At 39.6% G+C, this 27,544-nt stretch overlaps 1 protein-coding gene across 1 annotated transcript; it reads right to left on the reverse strand.

The window, feature by feature from the left end:
* Positions 1-21,077: 21,077 nt before the first annotated feature.
* Positions 21,078-27,544, reverse strand: LOC117729394 (hydroxylysine kinase-like). Its single transcript, XM_034530403.1, has 5 exons — positions 27,541-27,544; positions 25,454-25,756; positions 23,189-23,331; positions 22,692-22,869; positions 21,078-21,517 (listed from the first exon to the last, which is right to left on the reverse strand). Exons 1-5 carry the CDS (start codon positions 27,542-27,544, stop codon positions 21,078-21,080), a joined length of 1,068 nt encoding a protein of 355 aa, XP_034386294.1.

A 27,544-nucleotide genomic window follows, 5' to 3' on the forward strand; every position in this document is an offset into this window, starting at 1 on the left:
GCATGTGCATAGTTTGCTGTTTCTTTAAGGAGAACACATCTAAATGAATTCAATATATTGTATGTGAAATATCTTGGAATGCCACTGACATAGTTGATAAACAATCAGCGTATATGTGCTTTAAAAATAAAAGTATTTTTTCTGCTTGTGTAAAATAGGATTGGCTGGATTCTCGAGCTTGTGGACCTCTGCTGTATGAACTCAATGTGAACTATGTATATTTCCTCAAAGTAAGCTTTGACAGCTCCACGGTCTCAGGTGAGTTTGTGGTTAAATCAGGGTAATTGATCAACAAACCCCACAGATATATTGGTATAATTGTGATCTATGTGGGCTGTATAAATAATTTACATTTTTGCTTCAAGCTGTTACAATATCCTGTTTCATATATTTTCCTTTTCTCAGCGCAGAAGACTGGTGGATGGTACTTGTGGGAAATGCATATATTTGCATTACAAACATTTGTGGTCTATCAAATTAACCAGAAACATTCAGGTAATTGCAGTTAACGTACAACATGCTTAGAATGATGTCGCCAATCTTGTAGTTTCATCAGTGACTGGATAAATACACTCCCCAAGTCATTTTGACGAGGTAATCATGCAGGCCTTAATGAAGGCAGCCCATTAGTTTATTTAACTTCAGCCCACAACATGTAAAAACATGGCTTTTCTGTGACCTGTTAATATGGTACAGTTATTAGTTTGGCTTGAGTCCAACTTTGCGTGCTCACACGTAGAGCTGCTCTTGGTGTGTCGGGTTCAAAGGCGGATCAATGTGGTTCTGGTTAGGAGAAAACTGGGAGACAAAGAACCAAGAGGAAAAAGAGCCGAGTATGTAAATGTTCTGTTGAATCAAGATGTTGGAGCACATTTTCCCCGATGATTTTGAGCTATAAACAGTGTAAAATAAATAATAAGGAGCATTTTGGGGTATATCAGTCCTGTGTGTGTGTGAAGAGTTGAGTGAGTAGAGTGCCTGCTGAGTATTTTTCTGATGTTTATGTGTATGCAAATGTATATATGTGTGTTGTTTAAAGTTGGAAGACTAAAGAATATAGGCATATGTTTGTTTGCCATGCAACCATGCGTCTACTCGTGGCGTGGTGGTGGGGGAGGGGAGGTAAGCGACAGTGGTTTCTTGGGCGTCTTTTTAGGACTTGTATTTATAAATATCCATGAAAAGCCACATTTAGAGAGCCAGCCAACCAGTTAACCAACCGGCCAACCAGTCACACACAGTGCCAGACATTCCACTACCCTCATTTCCCCACACATTTCCTCTATTTTTTCCCTTTCAGCAACTCACTTTGATTCCATATTAACTTGTTATCTGCCCTGTGTTACAAGCAAATAGGAAATATCACAAGTCTCCATTACTTATGCTCTTTGAAGTGCATGTTTTCTTAAAGCACTAAAACATCCTTCTCACATAATCATAACATCTTCTTTTTTACTTGAACAAATGAATTCACATGCAGATCAACACATTTCAGATAATATTCTGGAGTGTTTTTTTTTGTTTAAAATCTACACTTACATTTAAAGTAGAAATTGACGCTATGCTACTTGACCATCGTAGACCATCATAGTAGCGCCGCTGCATGCGAGGCAAACTAATCCCCACACTGGCTACTGTCTGTCAGATCGTCTGTGACGCCCCACAGTGGTAGTATCAAAAAGAGATAAAGCAATACAATTCCCTCCCCTATGGATCCAACTTAAGGACAATAATAATTAAGCCCTGAAGCAACAAATGAAGTGACCAACTCATACAGGGATTCTCTTTGTATTTTTTTTTGTTTTAATTCCTTTATAAAAGCTATTACATCAGAATATAAAGAAAATACCTAAGACTTTACAACGTGGTTTTAAGCATCACAAAGATGACATCACTTCATAAATGAAATACATCGTACTTAGTAAAGGCTATCGGTCTACATAAATGTTGAACAGAGAAGAAAAGAATAGACCATAGCATAGAAAAACACAACCAAAGTAGAATAATTTGCATTCACGTTTCTGTAGTTCACTGGTGTAAAATCTGCTTGCAGCCCACGTTTTTATTCTTTGAGTTAAAGCAGACCAAGCACACAAGTCAGTCAACTGTTCTGCGCTGCCCTGCGGACTTTCCATCTCCACATTCTCCACTATCTGACTGACGTGCTTTGGAGCAGTATGTGCGTTCAAGAGCAACGATGGTTTTCCTGGTCACAGACCACTGCACGGGACCCTATAAATGTCATTCTGCCTGGTGGGAGGAGGGGACGAAGACGGGGAGCTAAAGCAGGATTACCCCATCGATGATGTGTTCCACAGCTGCATGCACTGTAACCACCTTCAGGTTTAAATCAACTTCTACCATCTCTTACCCGAACATTGGTGTCGGCGACAGATATTGGACTGCAAATGTCTGGCCCTCAAACCCATCATGCCCTCACACTCACATGAGTGCTACTGTAATTTGGGGATGTCTGGAAGTGGGGAGAGGAAAGCCTGGTGTTGAGGTTACTTCCCAGGCAAGGCTCCTCAGGAGGAGTATACAGTTCCAAACCACATCGGTGTCGCACAACCATCTAGTGGACCGCCTGAATCTCGTTAGTGTTGGACATAATTACAACTAACAGGAAACACACGGAGCAGGGAACCTCAGTGAGATAACCCGGCATAGTGCTGGTATTGGAGGAATTGGGGTTTTCCTTTGGAAACTTCAAGGGTAGATTGTGTTTCTGTTTGAGGAGCAACGCAGGGGGTGGAAGGACATCAGAACTCCTATATATCTGATGTATGGCCACTTTGAATCTGTTTGGCATGGAAAAGCAATAGGGGGCTGCATGCATCATGATAGTGGAAGTAGTTGAGAATATCCAGAGTATTTTAATCTGCTTCAACAAAAGATTTATGCTTTGAGATCAATGAATTGTGCAGTGACAAAGTGGTTGAAATGAGCTTGTAGAGCTAAAATAAAAAAGCAAATGTCACTCATTCATGCATATATTTATCTGTTACTATCAGTGAGTGTGCCTTTATATTTATTTATCTGTATCTCAGCCTGCCACTGAGCATTAAACCACAGCAATTATTATCAGAGGTTCTAATAGGTAATGATAGGACACAGTTCTTTTAGCACCCTGCTCCTACACACACGAAAACAAACACATCAAGAGACACACATACACACCAAGTCTGGCAGGGCTAATTCAAACAGCAGGGCTTCTCACTAGGTGATGCCGGTGTCTGTGGCCTGCTGCCCCGAGGGCACCAGCCTATCATTCTGCCTGCAGGGCCTGACCGGACCTCCAAGCCCCGAGGGCAGACGCTCCTCTCTTCCATACCAAACTATCATTCTCTCTCTGCTGCATTATTGATGAGCTCTTTTGCCCTGTGGATCTCTCTGAAAGCCTCTGCACTACGAATGGATTCTACTGTAGCGGAATTTGCAGCTAGAAAAAGTTGGAATGGAGTAGCAGAGGATGGATGTATATGCAGAGTGTATGGATGGATGTATGGATGTATATGCAGAGTGTATGGATGGATGGACAAACAAGCGAGCCTGAATGCATGATTGCTTTTTGGCTTCTGTGCTCTGCCTAGGAGGCGTGTTTAGTAAAACAGCATGTGGTGTTAAATCAAACTTTGGGTCACGGATGGAAAAATGTTGATATGCAGACTACCTCCTTTTCTAACTCCACTCATTTTGACTCAAAGACTTAAAGAAATCCTAAGCTCAATATCTCCATCATATTCAGAGGGTAGAAAGCAGGCTTCCGAAGGGATTTCAAAGGGAACAGAACTTTTGTACTTCAGTGTGCATCCTGTGCGGGATGGAAAACGAAAGAAGTGTACAAGTACTTTAAGTTGCTCTGAGAAAGTGTACTTGTGAATGCACTGTACTCTGGGAAGATGACAAGTAATGGTCTTGTCTGAGAAAATAAGCTTCCAGACAAAAAAACTGCAACCCTGGGAGCCTTTAACTTGGAGGGATACCATAAACCCTCCTGTTTAAAAGCCATAAATCAATGAGAGTAGACTGTACTTTTCAAATAAATACCGGATTCAGGAGAAGGGGGAGCAGGATGGGGGGATAAAGGGTTGGATTTGGGCAGTTAAGTGCTGGCAGAGGATTGGGACTGTGATGACATCATGGTAGGGAGTTTAAGAACCACCTACACAATGATAGTTGTTTGTTACCCCAATCATGGGACCTTTTCAAACACTAAATGCTCAAGCTAACTGCAACTAGTTGATTGTGTACATACTCCAGTTGACACCATGTACTTGCATAAAGGGTATTAAATAGAAGCGATTGATTTGGCTAATACAAAACATATAGTACCAATGATATGTGTGTAATTTTAAATAGGAAAGCATCAACATAACACTACACTAATATTAGTCATTTTAAATTGCTTTTTAAGTGCACGTTGCTGCTTTTTCCGTCTGTCTTCCATCCCCAACCATTCAATTATTGGATTCCATTTGTTCTTGCAATATTGTGTTTGAGGTTTTTTTAAATGTTTCGCTTTCAGCTGTATTTGTCTTTACAATGGGGTGTTCTCTGCTGTTTTGGGCTGCATACTTCTTAAATGTTGGATGTATGTCCCATCAATGCTCATTACTAACTTTACTTCTTCCCCAGAGTCTTTGTGCTTTCTCACCTCACAGGTTTCCATGGATCATGGTTATATCTGGACCCTGGTCCTGCCTCCTGCCTCTTGCCTCGTGCCTCTTGCCTCCTGCCATGGCCCTGCTGACATATACTCTTATCTATCTCCTTCTGAATTCAAGTCCCATTAATGCACATTATTGACTTTGCTTCTTCTCCAGAGTCTTTGTGCTTTCTCACCTTACAGGTTTCCTTGGATCGTGGTTATATCTGGACCCTGATCCTGCCCGACCCCTATTGCTGTTATCATTATTATTATTATCAGTTGCATTGCTATTACTATTGCCGATACATTACTGCTTTTATTATCGTTATTATTCTACTACATCTACTGCTGCTATTATTATTAGTTCCCATAACTTTTCCATCATGCCTACTACTTATTATATGAATAGTTCCTGTCATATGGATTGAATGTGTTGTAACTCTGTACACATGACATGCTTCTGTCCATCTGGGGAGATGGACAGAAGCAATAGCAATTTCTACCCATTTAATGTTTTTTTGGTTGAGTTTTTCCTGTGAGGTCCTGGGACAGAGGATGTCGTATGATTGTAAAGCCCTCTGAGGCAAATTTGTGATTTTGGGCTGTACAAAATAAATGGAATTGAATTGAATCAATACCAAATACAAAACTCTCATTTGAGATCACGCTTCAGGCACATGATAACTCTTCTCTGCTGCTTTTGTATGAAGGTATGCAGTGATTATCGTGTTATTTAACTTTTTTAATTCACACAACAATTTAGTCATTAACATGAAATAGTAAAAAGAAACACTCAGTGGCAATACAAATGTATTCAGAAGCCTGGTAATGATGTATTGAACTCACATCCTTTGCTTTAAACTTGACTGGCAACCAATATTCCTGCCCTGCATGGAATTACTTTTTATCAGATCCAAACCAAACCTTCTTCTCATGCTATGAATCCTACAATACTGTAACTCCAAAAGTGGCCAACTCAATCAAGCATGAAGAGTAATAAGCAAGAAAGGAAACCCTAATTAGTTTTCCTAATTTACTATATATTTTAACTTGTTTTACATTTGATAACATTTCATTTTGAGGCGTTTGGTCTCTACACATTTTTCTTGATTTCAGAACAATCCCTACTTGGTATGTATCAGTATCAGTATGAGTCAAAATGTTTACCTTCATGCTCTATTTAACATCCTAACTGTCTGGATTGGGGAATATGCAAACTGTCTTCACGCTAGAGCCCACTACGCTCAGACCTTTAACAAGCTATAATACAGAGGGGTTTCCTCTTTGAAATGAGTAATAGCTTATAACTTAAGATCACAGGTAAATGGGCCGGAAGCAGGGGTGTGCAAAAAAGTTGGGTGAAGAAGTATAATATAGGAGAAATAAATCAGAAAGGATATGAGAGAAAAACAGAAGAAATGTCAGGGAGGAGGATTCAGTAACAGAAGAAGAGGAAATAAAAGTAAGAAGACAAAAGAAAAGCGAACTTTAATACATTCCTCTGTTGTTTTGCTTCTTACAGCCTGTGGGATTATGTTCAAATGATGACAGCAGGAGAGCTTGTGCTCGGCAACACATGAACACACACAAACCTGATTTAAAGGAAAAGGGATACTGTAGTTAGCTTTCGTCAGGCTAACGCTGTCTGTCTTTTAGATTCCTTCTCTGTTTGAGGGCAGAGAGCCTGGAGATCTGAGCTGTCACGGCGTTGCCTGAGATGCCAGGCTCTCTCCCCTTCTCGCCAGCCAATAATGCTAACTAACCATAACACTAATTAGTCAGCGGGAGAATGAGGTTGGAAATGATAGCGTGGTCAGTGAGTGGTGCTGGTTGTGGCCATTGTGGGGAAAAGAGAAACGGGAGGGGAGGTAGATTGAGGTCCGGAGTGGATTCATCAGTTTATCAACTTTCTGTCACTCACCTTCGTTTCAGATACCTCATCCATCCTGTGTGTCCCCTCCTGTGTGATTGCAAGCCCCACCCTGATTGTTTCCACCTGTGCGTTGTTGCCTGCCTCATAGTCATAGTATAGTATGTAATAAATGTCTCATAAAAGATGTCATACTATAGTTTGCCATATAAATGTCATAAAAGTCATCATGTCATGGTATAATATGTCATAAAAATGATGTCATGGCATGTGAAAAATGTAGTACGGTATGTCATAAAGATGTCATAAAAAAAATCATAGTATAATATGAAAGCAAAACTATCAGAATAAAGTCAGAGTATAGTATGTTATTACAATGTCATGAAAAATGTCATATTATAGAATGTCAGAACAAATGTCACAGTATATTGTGATTAAAATTGTCATAGTATGCCATCAATCAAAGTAGTATGCCATCAATCTCTCAAACACTCAATCTTGCCAAATGTGAGTTTGGAAAAGGAACTTTTCTCTATCTCGACCAGCAGGTTGGTCGAGGACAGGTCCGCCTTGCGGATGCCAAGATGGCAGCCATTGTACCATTTCCTGTACCAAAAAACAGGAGAGAGATGCACTGTTTCCTTGGGATATCAGGATATTATCGACGGTTCTGCAAAAACTTCTCCTCTGTAGCAGCTCCACTGACTGCTTTAACCAGTTCCTCAAAGCCCTTTCTGTGGTGTCATGCGTCTTTTAAAATGTCAAAAATAAAAATGTTCAAAGTAAAGTGTCATAAAAATGTTCATAATACAGTATGTATTACCAAACTCCATCCATCCCTCCATCCATCATCTTTAACCGCTTATCCTGCAGGGTCACAGTTGACATTGGGCGAAGGCAGGGTACACCCTGGACAGATCGCCAGACTATCACAGGGCTGTTGTTATGGCAATTAGAATCAAAATTATGAAAGAAACAAATTTGTATTTTGTTCTACCTAAGGTAAGGAAAAATAATATTGTGATGACTATTTAAGTTGTTATGGTTAAGTTCAAGCACAGCACGTGATTACGGTTAAGGAAAGATAATGATGATCTTGATTTAACGTGTTAATTAACCAAAACCACAAACTAAAACTAACTTTAATGCATTTGTTGTGTAAACCTAAACACAGACAGGTGGTCCACTTTGTAGGCCCAGCAGATACCCGAACACCTCACTGCAACTTCAGTGTGGTAAATAAATGTTTAGTGCTTCTTTCACTCAAAAGTGTGGCCTTATCCATGCAACAATTACATTTGTCAACACAATTGAAGAAATGTAGCACTATATAAACATAATTTCTCAGAGACAGATGTTTAGGGTTTAAATGTAAATGTTCTAATCTCTCCTCACATGCTTTTGCCATGAACAAAAATGTCAGTCTCTCATGGGAGTTGCTGCTCTGTAGGATCACACGAGTGGTACAAGCTGTCAGATTGCACAACTACTGCAGAGTTAGCTTTCCTAATTTAAAGCTACCACTGCCCAGCCCGGCACTTTTTTTGAGGTCATGTCTTCAACAACGCTCACATGACTGCAGGTATCACTTCCTTTGAGATGAAAAAAAATTAACCATTTAGTTTTTTAATTTGGACCACATGAGAATGAAACTGAAGGATCAAGCCTATGGCTAAGGGTCACCCCCACAGTGCCTTATCAGTGGGAAAAGGTCATTAATGCAACAAAGAAAATCTTTAGTGTTCGCAAAGAAACTCAAAAAGAGGCTCGGAGAGTGGAGCAAAGTTACATCACTGAACAGACTTAAAGCATTAGACAGCATTCTTTCTCAATGAATGTAAGGTGCCTCTAAATCCATCATTTGGTCTGAGTGTGGTCCAATAGGCCGTTCCCAGCCAACCAAAAGTAAATTGGCTCTAAATGGGTCCAGTCCCTCCTCATTCTCAGAGTGTCAAATACTGTTGTTTTGACATGCCCCTTGGCAACTGATATGGACATTAGACACCCTTCAGCCTTCATATGAGACACATTTGGCTTTAAAGTAACAACATAGTAAATCAATCTGCATCATTATTAGGGGCTCAAAGAAAAAATTCCAGGAGTTTGATGACGTTTAAAATCCCAGAAGAAAAGAGCGGGTGGGAGGAATGGGTCAAACAAACACACAGAACTTAAAAACAAAAGTTTGTGTTTCGCAACATACATTTGGGTGGCCAGTTATGGCTGGATGTTCAACGACCTCTCTTGTTTGTGGTGACTTACACTTTCTCAAAGCACCTGCCAATTACCTGTTTGATACTGCAACTGACTGCCTACTGACTCATCGCTCTCTCCTCTCAACCAGCCCCTGGCTGAAGGTGCCGCAAGTGACTACAAAGCTGGGTGTAACTCCGACCCCAAGCCAATACCCTACGCCCTGACACACAGTGGGAGGAAATCAGTTCGCTCACTTTTATTTTTTGGGACAGTGTGCTCAGTAGATAGACACAAGTCAGCTTCTGCTACACAGGCAGACAGCTTGCTGAGTTCAATTTAGTTGTTGCCAACATTGTATGAAATGTTTTATAGGATAACTTTGAGCCAATTGCCTGCTTCGACACTTGTTTTGAGTGGGAATGAAATGTGTTTTACAACGACAGGCCATTGGTGTCGAGGCAAGTTGTTTGCCAATTGTGGGTTGTACAATCACATAATACACCAGAGATCTGACCTCTACTGAGTGCAGAATTAAAGTCATAATGATTTAAAAAACACTTGTTTAAAAGACAAATAAATGGTCTGATCCAACCGTCTCCGCACGGAGATGGCATTATAAAGAGCTTCATGTGTGCATGCATATTCACAAACGTATTATGCACATTGCAGAGATATGCCAAGCTGATATATAATGATGAAATTAAGTCTATATTAAGTGCCACAGGGGTCGTATATATATATACAAGTATATTTCAACATACGTACTGTGTGTGTGTATGTGCTGCTTTTTTGTTCAACGTGAACTTTTTAGATTGTGACTTGGGCCCCTATCAGCATCCTATTGGTTGATTTTAATGGTGCAAGGGTGTACATATATTGCCAGCTAGCTAAAAAGGGTCTGATATTGAAATGATGTTAACAATAGTGATGACCTCTGTGTATTATGGAACTATAGTACCATTTAGCGCACCCCTGCAGCAAAAAAAAGTAAATAAAACGCTTCTTTTCAGAGGGGATTTAAGGACTTGAAACATCATTCAGAAAGGCTGGTAACACACAAGGGTGTGTAATTCATGTGGATAAGGCCATCAAGTTAGGCTTACTGGGAACAACAAATGTTGTCTGTAATGACTTAGTATATTTTAAGAAATTACTACCATCTAGTGTTAAGTTAAGGTTTTACAGTTTTTCGCCAGTTTTTGCCCAGGTTGTGCAAATACTGCCACCTAGTGTTAAGTGTAGATGATGCAGTGTTCACTTAGTATATGTATGGCACATGTGACAGGAAGTAGTTTTTTTTTCCTTTTCTTCTCCCAAACAACTCTCTGTCTCTTCGGTGCATGCCCGTTAAGAAGGGTTAGGGTTAGAGCGGGACTCTTTTCCGATTGAAGCTGTTACGCAAAGGGATATGGAAAAGATTATCTGCAAGATCTTAAAGAGTAGTTGTGCCTCGGACATATGTGTCATTCTCCATATCACAAGCCAAGAACAGTGAGCTCTGTGTTCTCAGATGCTTCTGTAAAAGCTAGAGCTGCGGTAGCTTACCTGAAGGTCACCCACGAGACTGGTCGTAGTGAAGTTGGTTTTGTTTTAGGTAAGGCCAAGCTAGCTCCTGCACCAGCGCTTACTGTTCCCAGACTCCAACTCAGTACTTTAACGAGGAGAAAAAGGGAAGAAACCTTAGTGAGAGCAACAGAGGAGGATCCCTCTCCCAGGATGGACAGAAGTACAATAGATGTAATGTGTACATAATGAATAATGTAACAGAGTTACAATACATTCAATGCATATGATAGAAATGATTCATATAATGAGAGTAGTAGACATGATGGAAAAGGTACGACTACCAGAAATAACAGTGGATTTAGGCAAATACCTGAGGGAGTAGTGAGATCAAGTGGCTTATGGATTGGAGGAGGCAAGAGTATCAGTGGCGCTATACACACAATGTGTATTGTACAGGAAATGACGGGGTCGGATGAAGCAGCAGAAGATGGCAGACCTACCCCCACAGTCGTTTTGTTCACTTGCCTGTCAACAAAAGCAGTCCAAATTGAGGTGATAGAGAGTATGAATTCCATCAGCTTCAACAACACCCTCCGCAGACTCTTTGCTATTAGAGGACCTACAAATGAACTGAAGTTAGACTGTGGAACACATTTTGTTGGCGCATCTAAGGAGCTGAAGTTGAAGCTAGTGTTGAGGACTTGCTGCTTAGCTAGCGATGTCAGTGGGTTTTCAATTTCTCACATGGGTGGGGTATGGGAGAGAATGATTGGGATAGCACTAGATTCCATGGTCCTGCAAGCCGGAAATTCAAAGTTGACCCACAAAGTCCTTACAACTCTGATGGCAGAGGTTTCAGCTATCATCAATGCAAGACTACTCGTGCCTGTCTCTTGGGAGCCAGAAGCACCTTTTATCTTGATCCCTTTTGCTCTTCTCACCCAGAAACAAGAGGTCCCTGAAGTTACTTCTGGAGATTTCACCAAGGGTGATGTTCCAAGACCTGTGGAAGAGAGTTCAGGTCTTGGCTGACATCTTTCGGGCTTGATGACTCCAGGCTAAGGAACCATTACGATGCTCAACCCCTTTTCAAGGCCCTTCAGTCATTATTCAAATCAAACTTTTGGATTGCATGTACAAATTGTACAAGTATGAGGTTGCTCAACAGATGACAAATGCACCTTTAGTTGCTGGACACAAGTAGGCTATATATTGAGAGATCTTTGATATTGTCCCTCCCTCCATTGCGCACAGTTGTGAGAGTATGGCTCAATGTGAAATATCGATGATATGTGTGGTTTGCATCATCAAATGTTCTTGTATGAATATTGTGTGGCCCCACCAAAATGTTCATGCCAAAATCAGCACTGCTAATTTCAGTTTGCCTGCTTTTGATCCAGTGGGCTAACAGACGCCACTATGTCTTTGTCTCAGCAAAGCCAGTTTATACAGCCTCTGATTTATGAGGCTGCTGCATGAAGCCTCATAAATGAGCTCTATTCCCACAGTTCTCTCCTCCTCTGTCTATCAAGAGACACTGAGTAGAGAAGCTTTTACACTTTGGACAGTCCTTTGGCATACTAGAGAAGCACGATTTTATGAGTACAACAATACAAACAGTGCCAGAAAGTTTAGACAAGTTCAAGATCATTTATAATGCATTTGTAACTGCTAAACTTCCAAACACAATCTTAAGTGTCCTGAGGTGGTAAATAATATCCATCTTAGAAAAGGCCAGCTCACAAGATAACATGGAAAGAGTCTAAAGGGAACACTGGAGCAGAATTTGGTAGGGATACAGGGTTGATCTTAGAAAGAGAAAAGAGTATCTGGAACAGAGTCAGATAGAAACAGGCAATGACTAAAAAACAGAAACAGGTTTTAAATGAGAAAATTAAAATGTAAATCTTAAGACTTAGATGGAGAGTGTGGTTACAACAACATAAATAAGGGACTTAATGCTGACACCAATACCCAACTCTTACAGTAAAAGAGAGTTCATAAGTCAAATAAACAGGCAGGAAGATAGGTCAAGCAGATCGACTCCTAGATAAGCAGGCAGGTAAGACATTAGCAACAGGTAATCACACCAGGTACTGGGAACATGAATTGGTTTGGAACATAATCAACACAACCAAAAAGCACCATAAACTATCTAAGACTGATTGTAATCGGGCCCCTATATACTGGGATTACATTTACTGTTGGGTATCTTTGGGAATTTGACAGTCTTGGACTAGTGCAGCTTAAAAAAAAAAAATTCTGGATGTGGCTCAGGGCGTTGGGCGGGAAGGATGGCGGTTCAATCCCCAAGTTCTCCTATCTCTATATCGGAGTAATATATTATACTCCAAGTTAGTCCCCAGGTGCTTTACAGAAGTCCACGGCTCCTAGCATACGGGATGGGTTACATGCAAAGATAGAATTGTATGTATGTGACAATTAAAATAAAGGTTAAAGGTTTTTAAAACATTTTCTTCAACTTTTGTCTAGTAGAACTCTTGACTCTTGACATGACGTTATCTAGCTGTGTGTTCACTTATTGTGAGAGAAAATATTTTTTTGAATAATACAATATCAAATCTCTTGATATGATGAACACCGTTTGTAGTTTAGAGGGTGCTGTGGAGTCAAGGTGGACTGATCTTGGCCACAGTTTGCAGGAGAGCCTCTAGGGTGTGCAGTCATTTCTGATGTTGGCTGAGCAGAAAGATGATGGAGGTCAACAATATACCTAGAGGGACTTTACATCATGTAAATGGGTGTGAAGGGTCATCAGGGGTCATGCAGACCCCCTCACCCCTTCCCAGTGATTCACAGTTTAAATGTCCACACCTCCCACTCACTTGCATCTTTTTCCCACTGGGGGCGGATTCTTTCCATCTGTCTCCAGTGCCATTTACTCTCAGACTGCATCTGTAAACACATGCACACATATGTGTCAACAATTTCATAAAGCCAAACATCACATAATCACATCAAGACTCTTGACTCATGTCCTGGGCGGAACTTCCTTAGATCCCCAAATTGTTACAGAAAAAAATCAAAATAGTATGTTCTCTATTATGAGAGCTGAAATTAATGAACAGCAAAACAAAATAAAATCTTGCCAACAGCTGGGAAACAAAAATCAACCCAGAGTCACCTCAATTTCTCCACTCAAAGAGTGAAGAGATTTAGCAGAATTACTGGAAATTCCATGTTGAATTAAAAGGCAATTTTATCTGAAATGACAGAGACAAAATATTATACAGAGCTAGCAAAAGCTCTCTGTTTGCTTGACTGCTCCTACCATCCTGCACAATTTCTCATTACTTTATTGTTTCAGTAAAATAGCTTTTTTCCTCTGAGCTTTGCTCTTCCTTTCTCAACTTTTCTTTTAATGTATGTCATTTGTCAAAACGGAGAGAGATAAACACACTTTCAGCTATGGGATTTTTAATGGGGAAACATTGGCTTTTTTTTCTCCCCCAGAACTTTTTGGATTAGAGTTGTGAACTCTTCTATTTTCACATAATGTTTTTTAATTCCAGTTTCTCTTCAACAAAATCTCCAAGTGAAGCTCTCGGGCTGTCGTTCAAAATGACAGTCTGTCCATCTAACTGTCCACCCTGTACTCGTGCAGTAGTCACACACACAAAAGCACTACCTCCATTATACTGTGCATGCTGACCCATCTGCACTGACAGTGGGCCATATTCATACACATACACAGTCATATTCCACATGATGACACACCCACCAAACCCACAAACACACACACACACACACACACACACACACACACAACACACTATGTTGAGCGTGATGCTTGGGTTGTGAAATCTGCTCCATTGGATGGCCCACACCTCATTTTAAAGTCAATAATGAGTCCACTGAATCCCAAAGTGATGAAAAAAATGATGTAGTTATAACTTCAGTAAGGTGATACGAAGATTAATTGTCATATCAACACCTTAAACAAGTTAGATTGTATTAAAGATTACTAGATAAAGAGATCTTTTGAAATACATATTATTATTTAATTTGATTACCATGTGGTGTTTTGATTCTGTGTACTCAATGCATAAACCAGATGCAAAGTAGTGTGTTTCATCAAAGCAACGTAATGGCTCGAGCTGGAGGAAAAGTAAAGGTTGTTTTTTGTGCTGACAGAGAGGCAGCTGTTACAACACAACAGCAACATAATAGAGCTTGAATTGATTGACAAATTAGACCAACAAACACCAACAAAGTCCCTTTCTTTCTTTACTAGATTTCCTGTATTATTAACCTGTAGGACTGCATACATTCTTAAACTTACAAAGGAAGTACTTCACAACCAGTGTAAACATTGGGATACTGGGGAAGCACTGGTGAAAAGTAGACAAAAACATGTATTCACGTACAATTTCAAGTACACTTCTATACCACTACATGTCAGCCTCCAAAATACAATAATTACTCGTGACACAGTACATTTGCCCTGTAATATTGATGCTTTTACTTTGGTAAAGGGTTGGAGTTAACCATGTAAATGCCTTTGCTGAACTTAACCTTGATAAACGTTCTGCAACGTACTCTAACAGAACAGAAACGGGACAGTTTTCAACAAAGAAAGTATTAAATAACATTTAGTCATTGAGCCTTCTCCGAAAATGTACTGTAGATACATCTAAGACATCAGATGAAAATCAAATCTGATGCACATCTTAATGCGATGTCTGGAGAATACGTGTGTGTCACAGTCGCATGGTGAGAAGTTAAACCATCGGAGGTCAGAAAATGTTATGTTAAGTGGTTTTATAACAATATACAAACATGAAAATTAATAATTCTAAATATTTTCCCTGTAATAATAAATAACTTGATATTCCAGAACTGAATAATTTTGGAAGGCCAGTCATTCATTTGGATACACACATCTAAATGGGTCACAGCTGAAAACTGTATATAGCCTTCCATGTATACATTATGTAATTATCATAATTAGAGAGAGTTTGCGTCATCGCTTTCTTGTTACTGACAGCAACAAACACTTATTTATGTTTCTTACAGTCAACAGTTTTGCAATACTTAGTGGGCACAAAATGTATATCTCTTTGTTGTACTTTTTCAAAGAGGTATTGGCTTTTTTTAAGAAGCACAACTTCCCCAAGAATCAGAAAGTTTATTTTGATATCAGATCTTATTCAATAATGTTATCAAAAATGCCTATAACATTTTCTTACTGCAACATGTCTGGAGTACCATATGTTCAGCAAATCTTCCAGTACCACAGTGAGAGTTGAATATTTCATGACATATGGAGTTAACTGGAGAGTTGTGTCCACTAAATGGCCGTGGGGCATGTGGGGGTGTTTGAAACTATCTTTAAGAGGAATACTTTTTATACTCCGAGTTGAGCAATACATTTGCTGTGTGGGTGGATCTGGATCACACCATCAAGTCAGACAGTGTCAAGATTGTGAATCATAGAAAAAGTTGAGAAAAGCACATCATTCTCACTTGGAAGGTATTGTGTATTGTATGTGTTAGCTTCCTGTCGCTTGAGGGATGAATGATGAGTTGTTGCGAAATATTTTTTTAATGTTGTTTAATTTCAAGTACTTTTGTGATAATCTTTCCAGTTTTCTCATGTTTGGTAGTGAATGCGATGACAGGGATAGATGATACTAGATAGATGTGTAGTGCTACTTTTAATTAAAAGGCTCCACATTGTCTCCAGCAACCCTGTTTGCTAGAGTAGTTTCTATTCTTCCTGCTTTTTTGCCATATCCTGTAAGGGAATTACACTGTGTGATCTCATGGCATAAAAGATACTATACAGTCAGTCTTTTGAAGTCTAACACACACATACACACACACACGTTGCCTCCATATTCACCCTGTGACTCTGTCATCTCAGTAAACCCAGTCTGTCCAATCGATTAGCCACCGCTCTCTCAGCGCCTCCCTAATGTTGGATCTCTGAGAACCCACGTGCTTCCCACCTGTTCCGTGCAGATAGGCCACCATGACGCGTCTCACAGCGAATGCAGTGACGTCCACTGAAAAGCGATGTGATAATCTGCAGAAAGTTTTAATTAATTCATGTTAATGCCTTTCTTTTGCTCTTTGAAGGACTGAAGGGCTGGTGGAGGGAGGGGGGGGGGGGGGGGCTCATGATAGAAGAATGAGGCTAGCATCTGTCCGTAAATTCCAGCAACTCTGAAATAAATTGATAAGACTGGGGGAGCCACTGAGCTACCACAACAGTTTACTAATTGAGGCCTGTGTCTCCTCCTTTACTCCCAATTGTGAGGAGCTTTGTTTTTGCATGATTTTAGTGGCTGGATGCGGTCATGATTAAGCCTCTGTTAGAAAGTGGTCACACTTTAGAGGGGACTCTATCCTTGAAGTATGCTTTCTTTTGAATACAAAACAGCACGAGTTTAAAGAAAACAGAGCATTTCTCAATACTGAGAAGATAAAGAATATCATTTGTAATCTATAATAATTTAGTCTTGTTGGTATTAGCATCTAAATCAGCAAAGCTATTCAATGAAAGTGATTTAACTGCATGCACGATATGCTTCTATAATCAAGTAATGGACACACCTTCTTTGTGTAAAACCTGGTAGTTCAAGACCTTGATAAACTGCCAATTAACATAACAGATGAGAAACATCTTTGTTAACAGAGAGAGAGAGACCCATTAGCCTTGTATCAAACCCTGACATCTTGGCTACTATAGATAGTCTGGGCATAAAGCTAATATGCATTACACGAGAGTCTGTCAGGGATCCATGAAGTGAATTAGACCTAACAGGTCGGCTTGGCAGCTGCGAAGGCCGGGCAAGACAGCCAAGAGCTGTGCGTCTGATGTATCTGGAGATGGAGACGAGTGGAACAGTGGAATTTGGGTCGGTACTGTGTAGATTTGGCATGAATTCTGGCAAGAATCACAGCCGAAGGATAAGAATAACTATTGGTCGTCATGTTAATCTGATATCAAATATACAATTTACTAATAATAATAATAATGCATTCTATTTGTAAGGCACTCTTCATCCAAGAATCTCAGAGTGCCACAGAGCCAGTACATAGTTAAAACTAACAATAATAAGTTCTTGTAGGTAGGGAGGTGCATGTCCATTTATGCATTTATGGGTGAGGAGTAGGACTTTGTAGTCAATCCGGGTTGTGATAGGGAGCCAGTGGAGTGAGTGGAGAATGGGTGTTATGTGCTCATATTTCCGGACTCTCATCAGGATCCTGGCAGCGCTGTTTTGAATGTATTGTAGTTTCTGGATGTTCTTACTGTACGCTATAATTAATTTTAATTAATTAAAAGTAAAGACCAACCTATTGTTAACTGGTGATATGTTTCATGCCATCTGACAACAGAAACAGAAATGCGAAAAACTACATCATGACATTGTTTGCATCAAACACAGCATCAGTGATCACAGCTAAAAGAAAGAGAAACAGCTGGAATTCCAATGCACAATTCACCACAAGGACACGAGTCGGGCCCATTCCAAAAATGAGGAAGTTTGAAAGTTTATGCTGTATTATACACACATACAGTTGAATTCCATAATACACATTTTTCAGGACACTTCTTCACTGCAGTAATGCATTTGAACATTCATGGTCAAAACGTCCAAAAACATCTGACAAATGACCCCAGAGTATTTCGTGATTCTGACAACCAAATGGTAAAAAGACTGTACGGCGCTTTTCTAGTCTTCCGACCACTCAAAGCGCTTTAACACGTCATGTCATCATCATTCCACCTGACTAACTAACATGCACACACCCTCGGCCCAGCTACAGGGAGCACTTTGGGGTTAAGTGTCTTGCCCAAGGACACATCGACATGGACTAGCGGAGCCGGGGATCGAACCATTGATCCTCTGATTGGAGGACGACCCTGCTCTACCACTGAACTGCTCTTACACCTTTCCTCCTGATGTCTGCACACTGTTACTAATATTTTGTCAATGTTGTATTTATTTTTTCCTTATATTGTGCAGGTGCTGCAATTTTTTTCGCTGATCTTTATTACTAATGTTTTATCTTATTCATGCCTCATTTGTTCCTTGTAATATGGGTGATGTCGTACAATGCACTATTTGAGGTCGACGGAACCACGATTGCATTATGCTTGTGAAGTAAATTCTGAATTGTCTATTATATTTTGTGTATTTGAAAAAAGTTCTGAATGCCAAGAGGATGAATGGCACTGATAAGTGGGGTTGGTGTAGTAAGCTAAGTCCTCTGAGTGTGCCATTTCTGTTTCAGCTATAATTTGTGGAACATGGATTTATAGTATAACAAAGACAAAAAGAGAAAAGGCAGAAGAGAGAGACGTAGAGAGAGAAGGCGGACTCAGATACATGCCTTGTTGGGCTCGCTCTGCTCAAATGCTGGTAAACTGCAGTGAAACAGACGGAGAACAAACAAGAACACAGGCGGCAGACATTCACAGACGCACACTGTGACTTTTTCTGCATGACTGGAGGTACATATCGCGAGCTGCAGCGGGGGCACAGGGCAGATGGTGCCTTTGAGGTGGGAGGATGAAATGTAGAAAGGTATAGATGAGTGTGTGTGTGTGAGTGTGTGTGAGTGTGTGTGTGTGTGTGTGTGTGCGTGCGTGTGTGTGTGCGTGTGCGTGTGTGTGTGTGTGGCTCTGGCTCAAGGGTTCGAAGCACAGCAGAATTTTAAAGGTGAAAAACAGTGAAATTGCTGCTACTGGTCTCAATTGATCTGCAGTTGTGCAATTTCCTGCAAGCTATATCATCTGGTTTACTAAAAGTGATGGGACTGGTATCTAACTGACCCAGATCTTGCTTCATGAATTATTGCTTCTTCATATATACTGTCTTAATTGTAGAAAACAAGCCTTTTAAGCATACTTCCAGTCATACTCCAATCATCATCGTTAACTTCGAGCCAAAGTACCTTTGTTTTGGCCATATGTGCACTTTCTAAGACGTTTGCGCTATCTCACAAGCTTTCCACACACAACACGCTTTATCATATCAACACAAGATACTTTATGATGTCTCTCCATATACCTCTCAGACCTATCAGAAGTGAAATTACCAAATTAGGATACAAAGGTTTATAAGTCTGAATGTGACTGAAAGACTCAGAGTAGGGAATGTGGGATAAATGAGATGATGTCTCCACCTAGTGTTCATCTCTCTTCTTTAAAAATGTGCTGAACGTCAACAGAAAAATGTTCTTCAACAAATAGAGGTCAGTTGTGTGTTATCATCCACATAAATGTGTTGAATACCCAGTGTGTGCCTGGAAAGTAAAAGTGCAGACATTTTATTTAAATGTTGGAGAAAACAGCAATGTCATGTAGTCTACATATACTTTGTTAATTTCTTTAATAAAGGAGTTTATTCTTAAGGTGTTTTTTAAATTTAGTTGGCTAATTTGTGTTAAAGTCCGTCTTAAATAATGACCAGAAACAGGGAGAAGATCTCCATCTCTTCTCAGAGCATTAGGAGACTAAAATGTACTGCTTCCACCATACTGTTTCATTCCTCAGAAAGAAACGTTTTTATTTAGTTTTATATAGTTGATTGATATTCCATATTTGAGCTTGCTGTTTCTTTTTTTAAATAGCTTTATTTTCTGTATGTGTCTGGTACACTAGGTCCATGTACGTTTAGAATCTTTGTTTATGTAGCAACTACACAATGTAAAAATATTAAATTCTAAGTCCTGCATTCAAAACCATTTTAAATGTGTAGAATTAGCCAATTATGTTCATTAAATTGTAGTTAAGTGCCAACAGTACTCATTCTGTGAATAATATCAAATTATTATTACCAATGCATTGAATGAAGCTCAAGCGGAAGTTCAGTAAGGAAGACACTCTTTACACTCTTGTTCAATTATAATCAGTCTCAAAGTCTCACAGTGATTACTCCATCAGCTGATTGGGGGCGTGTACAATGAATGAACCAATGGGATTCGGTGCAGTTTCTGTAAGCCAATCACAGCGTTGTTGGCAAACTTTCAAAATATGTTCTCCTCTCTGCTGCTGTCAGTTGTCATTTCAGCTCAAACCGATGCCCCCCCCCCCCCCCCCCCCCCCCCCCCCCCCCACACCACCACCACCACCAAAGACTTTGCACTATTCAAATATATGCAATTGTAATAAATTATTGTTAAACTCTAAAAACAAGTCCTGATTGAAATATTATTAAATAAATGCTGTAGTTGGTTGAGGTGGAGCTAATATGATATTTAATATACTGTTAGATAGTTTAACCTGTAATAATTTAGGCTTTATCTGCGGATGTTTTGAATGTGAAAATATTTGCAAAAACAAATAGACAATGTAGCTCTTGAATAAATGTAGTGGAGTAAAAGTACAATGTTTCTATATGAATGTAATGCAGTAGCAGAAGATGGAAAGTACTCAAGTATCTTTATGCGGTAGCTGTTTATTTCTTTTATACCGATGGCAGTGATACATTTTGATGATCCATGAACACATTCTCTGTGATTTCTCATTTCTTATAAGCTAAAGGTACATTTTTTAATCTGCAATTCAAAAGTTAAGGGACATTAATAATAGGTGTTCTTTATTAATCCACCTTGTCTGTAGTTGTAAATATTAACACATTGTTGATATGAATCTAATCCGATGACGACATCCTAATGACAAAGTGTCATGCTAGTCGAGAGGACATAAACCAACTACAGAATATGTTGCGTCAAGTGTGAAAATATAGTTTGAGTCAAACATGGTGAACTTCCAGAGAAAGAGATTCATTTTAGATAATCTGAAAAAGCTACGATTCAGATGTTCTGTGTAAATGAAAATCTTCATTCTCTTTCATCCATTGATAACCTTCTTTATTATTTGTCTGAGAATGTGCCGGCATCTGTGAACCATTTCCTTTCTACATCTTTCTTGCCCAGCTCCCACAGTTTATTAAGAAGCCGAATTCCACTTTTGGCTGTTGTCAGGAGATATTTCTGGTTGTCTGGGTACTTTGTGCTATGGTACCGGCCGTAAACCAGAGACTGGCACAACCGGCCGAGCACCAGCAGGAAGAGGCAATCCTTTTCCTCATCACTGAGCACCGTGATGCTCTCCCAGCCTGCCAACACTGCTCCGCCTACATCCAGAGGACTGGGGTTCTCCATCATCATGTACGCAATTGTTACAGCCACTTCAAATACATAGCAATCAATCATGAGCATAGAAAAGTCCAGCACGCCTGACACCTCATGACGCCCGTTGTCTACAGGTGTGACAAGGACGTTATGGTCATTCATATCCCCATGTATTATTCCTGTGAAATACAGCACAGAAAAACTTAGTACCTGTGTGCCTCTAAATGTACTTTAGGGGAAAACTGTACATTCATATTTAAGGTAAGCCAAATTCCAGCCATTTATTTCCGATATCTGTTACCATAGAGTAGAGGCATTTAGGTATATAAACCTTCAATAACCTCTTGGGCAGGACAACACTCATAGAATATTGCTAATAGGTTGACATAGAAAACTTGTTAGCAGATCCACCAGATATGGATGAAAAAAAAACTATATGGTTCATAACTAGCATTCGTTTGGATTTGGGTTTCTGGTCACAGGGTTGCAAACTTCTTCCATGTGTCATTTGGTCATGGACAAGTAGTGTAGAGGGAGTTGTTAAACGTATTCGCTGAAAAAACAGTTGCTCACTGTCTGACAATATAAGAGCAGTGAGAGTCAACTAAAATGGAAAAGTTGTGGGCCGGTAAACCAAATAAGTGAGCTCTATCGAGCTGAGGGCAACTGCAGAGTCAAGTGATAATGGATTATGGGTTCAACACCGCAAATGATCCCTTTCACATACAAGTATTTTCATTTGATCCATTGTTAACGTAACCAAAATAAGAGTCTCCAGCCATGGCAGCAGCTCTTTAGCTCTCTTAGCGTTAGATGAAAGATAAGGGGATCATCAAGTGAACGTTACAGTTCATTCAAAGAGGGACATAAATGTGTGAAACAAACTTCATAGTGATCCAACCAATAGTTGGGACAATTCACTCATAACCACACATTTCAATCTTGAGGTGTTGCTAGAGGATTCACTCTTTGGGGACCATGAATGGCTGCAAAATTTCATCTCAACACGTCGAGGAGCAAAGTGGTGGACCGACAGGTGGGCATTGCAGGCCATACCGCTATTATGGCTAAGAATATTAAATATAGCCGTTTTAAGGTTATGGGAAGATTGTGGTTAAAATCATTGTTGCAGAACATGAAGCCCAGTCTGTATAAAGACCACACTGCTTCCTTCATTGCCAGTGAACATTATTATTGGTTCTAAACTGTGAGTCGTGGAATTGCCCGCATGGCCATGATTCCTAAGGCTACTGGGCTGGATTGGCAAGCCCCCTGATACATTACATTTCATTTCACAGAAAAATTATTTAACAAAAGAGAACATAATTAATGTTGACTTGTTATCTGGATTACCTTTACGGAAAGAGACGATCTTGGGCATCACGTGTGACTCATACTGTTTAATGACTGCTTTAATCACTTCCTGCAGAGGATCTCCATCCATCACTGATAGGTAGCCCTCTATGAGAGGAATGTTGGATAAACTCCAAAGCTCATTTTTGTGTAAGACATCCAGGTTTGGAGATACATACTGAAAAAATGTAAATGTTTTAAATACTAGTATTTTTGCATGCTTGTTATATCACAACACATTTAAGCTGCATCAACCAGTATAATCAGTCCGACACATTATGGCCCTACAAAGTTGATATGGCTAACATGTTAATATTCACTCTCTAATTAGCACATCAATGCCTGAAAATAAAATGGGTCTTCAGCAGATAAAACCTGAACAATGAAGTGAAAGACACTAAATATCCCTCAGCCATTAGTGAAACAGCTGCATGTGGAGGTGAGGGGAGACAACATATCTCTTAGCTGAAATATACAAGTTTGACATTTGAACTTACTTGTTGCATTGTTCTATCTATGACGGCAGCCAACTTGCCGACTTGATAGAGATCTTGCACTGTGACTAAAGATTCTGCGATGGTTTTTCCAGGGAGATAGTTCATCAGCCTCACACAGTAGGTCTGAGCACCTTGTCCACAGTCTAATAACAGAAGATGGATACAAAGACAATAATATGTTTAAGTGCACTATAGCGTCATAACTCTGTATAGCCTGTATTAGAACTTGAAAGATCATGCATTACTATTTAATAATGGACTAAAAGACTCCTAGCGATTGCAGTTGTGTATTATAATGAGGTTACATGTTGGAGGGTCAAGACAAATAAATAACTGTATGGATTATGCAATATCAAATGAATGAAACTGTATGTATTTTGAAAATGTATCAATTATAATTATGGGATGTATTAGGTGATTGTGGAAGTAATCCAGAAAACATCAAGCCCCACCAAATAAGTTAATGTATGTGAGTAAATAAAGGACACAGGCTGAAGAATGGAGCAGATGAGGCCTGAGGACTGCTCAGGAATGTGGACAGGGGTTGGGTTGACCAACACCTAACATGGAGAGAGAGAAATAACAACGGAACGAGGTCTTGTCCAATCGATGGACTGGAAGAGAAAACTCGCCTTAAAGAAAGCTGTTCATCCCTAGAGTCCTAAAAAGTAGGATGGGAGCCAGAGCCTTCAGTTATCAAGCTCCTCTTTTATGGAACCAGCTTCCACTTTCAGTCCGGGAGGCAGACACAGTCACCTCATTTAGGAGTAGACTTAAGACTTTCCTCTTTAATAGTGCTTATAGTTAGGGCTGAATCAGGTTTGCCCTGGTCGAGCCCCTAGATATGCTGCAATAGGCTTATAGGCTGCTGGGGGATGTTTTAGGATACACTGAGCACCTATCTCCTCTTCTCTCTCTCCTTATGTATGAATTTGCATCTCTCCATTGCACCTTATTAACTCTGCTTCCTCGACTCCGGGGAGGAAGGGTGTAGCTCTGCAACCACAAAGGCTATTTGAATAATGTTGGTGTTATAATAAAGGCAACACATGTGGGCTTCTGTACATATTAGTATATATGTTACTGGTTAAGAGTAAATAAAGATGAAAGACAGCAAAAGTTGAATTTCCAGGTTCGCCTAAAAAAAAAAAAGCACTTTCAGGATGATTATCTCTTGGAAAGATGCACAGAAACAGCAAAGCACATCAGAGATCATAGCACAATATGTGACCAGTCTCTCTGCAAAGTTTGACTTTGAAAAAGTAAAGCAGAACAAAGTTAGAGAGGTTTTAATACAGATAAATTAGGCGAAATGGGCATTTGGGCAATTTGAATTTTCTCATGTACCAAACCATCTATTTCACTTTTATATTACTTATGGTGTTGAATACATCCAAATATAGCAGTCTTTGTTGATTAGAAGAAGAAAAAATATTTTTTTCAAAAAAAAGCCAAAAATAAACATCATAAGCGCTAAATCGATTCATGTTGCTATGTTCTTTTGCTCATATCTCAGAGATGCTTTGGTGCAGAAAGATTTTGAAAAGACATTTAGAATTTGTGTGGAGTCCTCTTGCTTTTTGCTATTTGGCTTTTTCTGATAGCACCGAGCTACGGGTTTCTAGTTCCGGAAACTTGGTGAGTGGGTTGACTCCTGACAAAATGATGATTATGATATTTTCTTAAGTCTTTCAGGTGGTGTTTGAGTTGTGTGGAAATGGCTTACTGAGTCTTGTAGCCCAAGTTCTCTTGTTTAATTTGATGTATAACATCAATATATTTGCTCATGTTTATTGTAAGGTTTTACACAGTCTAACTATGATGGGTAACTATGATGGGCGCCATGGGGCTCAAAAGGCTAAGTACAAAAGCTCTTAGTTCCAGCACAAAACAGGACACTCAACTATTCTTTCTACTATATGTGTGTGTCTCGTGGGGACAGAATATATTTACACGGTCACATTGTGGGGACCAATGAGTATGGGGAGCGTTCATGTTGAGAGAAGCAACATGTCCTTTTTAAAATGTTGATAAAAGTGCCACTGGAGAAATTATATTCTTCTAAACTGTAGATTACAGATGTTTCTTCAACATTAAGTGCTGGAGCTAGTGTCTAAACAACCAGCTTCAACCTAGATTTCACCATCATCTCTAAACTAATGTTTCTGTATTAAAAATGGGCAAAGGCTCCCTCAGTCAGTTTAACCACACTTCTCTTGCAGCATGTGATTTTAGATTATAATGACTCAAACTAAGAAACCTTACCGATTTCCTCCATATTCATGAGCTTCCCAGTGGTGGTGAGCATGGCTGTCTGACAAGGAAGTCCATGCTGGTTTAGAAAGGACATGGCCAGGGTCTGCACCTCCAACAGGCTGTCATTCTTACTTTCTTCTGAGTTCATGATCTTCAGGACGTACTTTGTATTCTCCTTGTCCACTACAAGGAAGTTCTGGTCAATGTAACTCGGCAGGGTGGAGATATCAATTATGGTCATGCCATAAAGTTGCAGTGTCAGTTTGGTTGCTTGCTGCAGGGTGAGCATTGGCCTGTGATCAACAGCAGTATCTGCGCACAATTAAGAGTAACATCATAAGACAATTTTACATAAATTTTTTAAACTGACTTGTGAACCTGCCAAAGTTCACATCAAATCCAGAAACACATTTTCTCTTCAGTCACGTGGTTAAAAAATAACTAAATAACTAGGTACAGAGTACTGAGGCAACGAAATGTCGGTTAGCATCTGACCAGCAGTGCAAAGAGAGCACTATATATCCCCCCAAAAAAGTGCAATGCAGATATAATATACAGTGTATATGTATAATATATACAAACAGTATGTATATACAGTAAAGTGAAGGTGCAAGTGTATATATGTAAACATTAAGGTGCAAGTGTGATGTGGGGAGAGGTTGGTGATGATGGAGGGGGGATGGTGGGGAGGATAGGGGATGTCAACGTGGAGACTTGGATACTTCATGCTAGATTTACTAATTTAGAATAGTTTCCAATTAATTTATTGGCAATCAACTAATCAATTTTACTATACTATACTATTTTTTTTTAAAATATTTTCAGCTGTCAGATAAATGTAGTGAAGAAAAATATAAATACACGAGTGGAAGAACAAAATACTCAAGTGAAGTACAAGTACCTCAAATATGTACTTAAGTGCATACAGTATTTAAGTTAATATTCTTAGTAACGTTTCACAACTTGACATTTTCCAAATGTTCTTTTGCACTACGCTAAGTATTCCTAACTACCTGTACTATGCTGCCTGCCTGAAACTAAATTGACGATTTTAGAATTACACATTTGTACAGCGTTACACACTTAGGAGCATTATTTTTAGGGCTGGGCACGTTAACGCGTTATAAATACGTTAACGTAGCAATCCATTTGTAAGAGCCATTTTGTTTGTTTTTTGTTTGGTTTAACCTCTCACCACTAGGGGGCGTAGGGCCGCTGTCAATTAGGACAGAGGCCAATATAATCAGGAGGAGCACGAGCTGGTGCTAGACAGGCAGGAGCACACCCACCGTTTTTCACCATGTGAGAACAGATGACAATGTTTCATACCAGAAGGCGTAATCGATAAAAGCAAACCTATTTGTAACCACTGCAAACTGGAATGATCACACTGAGCACGGAGAGACATCCGCCGTGCGAACCCGTGCCCTGCGTCGCGCACACTCTCTGTCGCTCTGTCACGGTATCTATGCAGAACAGTGTGTTTGACAATGTCCTGACCAAATGCAGAACAGTTGTGGGCCACTTCAGTTCTGCAGGTTGAGCAGTTATTAAAGAGTTTTTTTTTTTTTCTTTGACTGAGATTCTCCAACGGAAATCTAGAAGCTTTCCCCTGCACGGTAAATTCCAGCTGTGTACTTTTGTTTGTGCAAGACCACTTAACCTCTCTCTAACAGGGACCCTAACTACTGAACACTGTTTATGCTGTTCCCTGATAAAATACAAAAGTTTCTTCTGGTACCTGTTCAGAAGAAAAAAGAAAACAGATTGATATACTGTATGTTAACTTGTTGTTGCTCCCAGAAAGTACTTTAAAATAAAAGCGTGCAATACGCTAGTTTTTAATTAATTATTGAATTTTGCGCATAATTGCTGTTGATCACAGAAAAAGCATGCGATTAATCGATTACATTTTTTTTCATCGTTGCCCAGCACAAAATATTTTATATTTATATGTTATAATATATTAGGCTACCAAATAGTAAAATCAATATTCATTCAAGTGGGTGTTAAAAAAATTAATTAAGTAAATCTGTATACTTGAGTTTAATGGATTTTTGTTAACTAGTAGTTTAACAGATAATATGTGCACTTACCCAT

The sequence above is a fragment of the Cyclopterus lumpus genome, chromosome 4, assembly GCF_009769545.1.
Source record: "Cyclopterus lumpus isolate fCycLum1 chromosome 4, fCycLum1.pri, whole genome shotgun sequence".
Classification (NCBI taxonomy): Eukaryota; Metazoa; Chordata; class Actinopteri; order Perciformes; family Cyclopteridae; genus Cyclopterus; species Cyclopterus lumpus.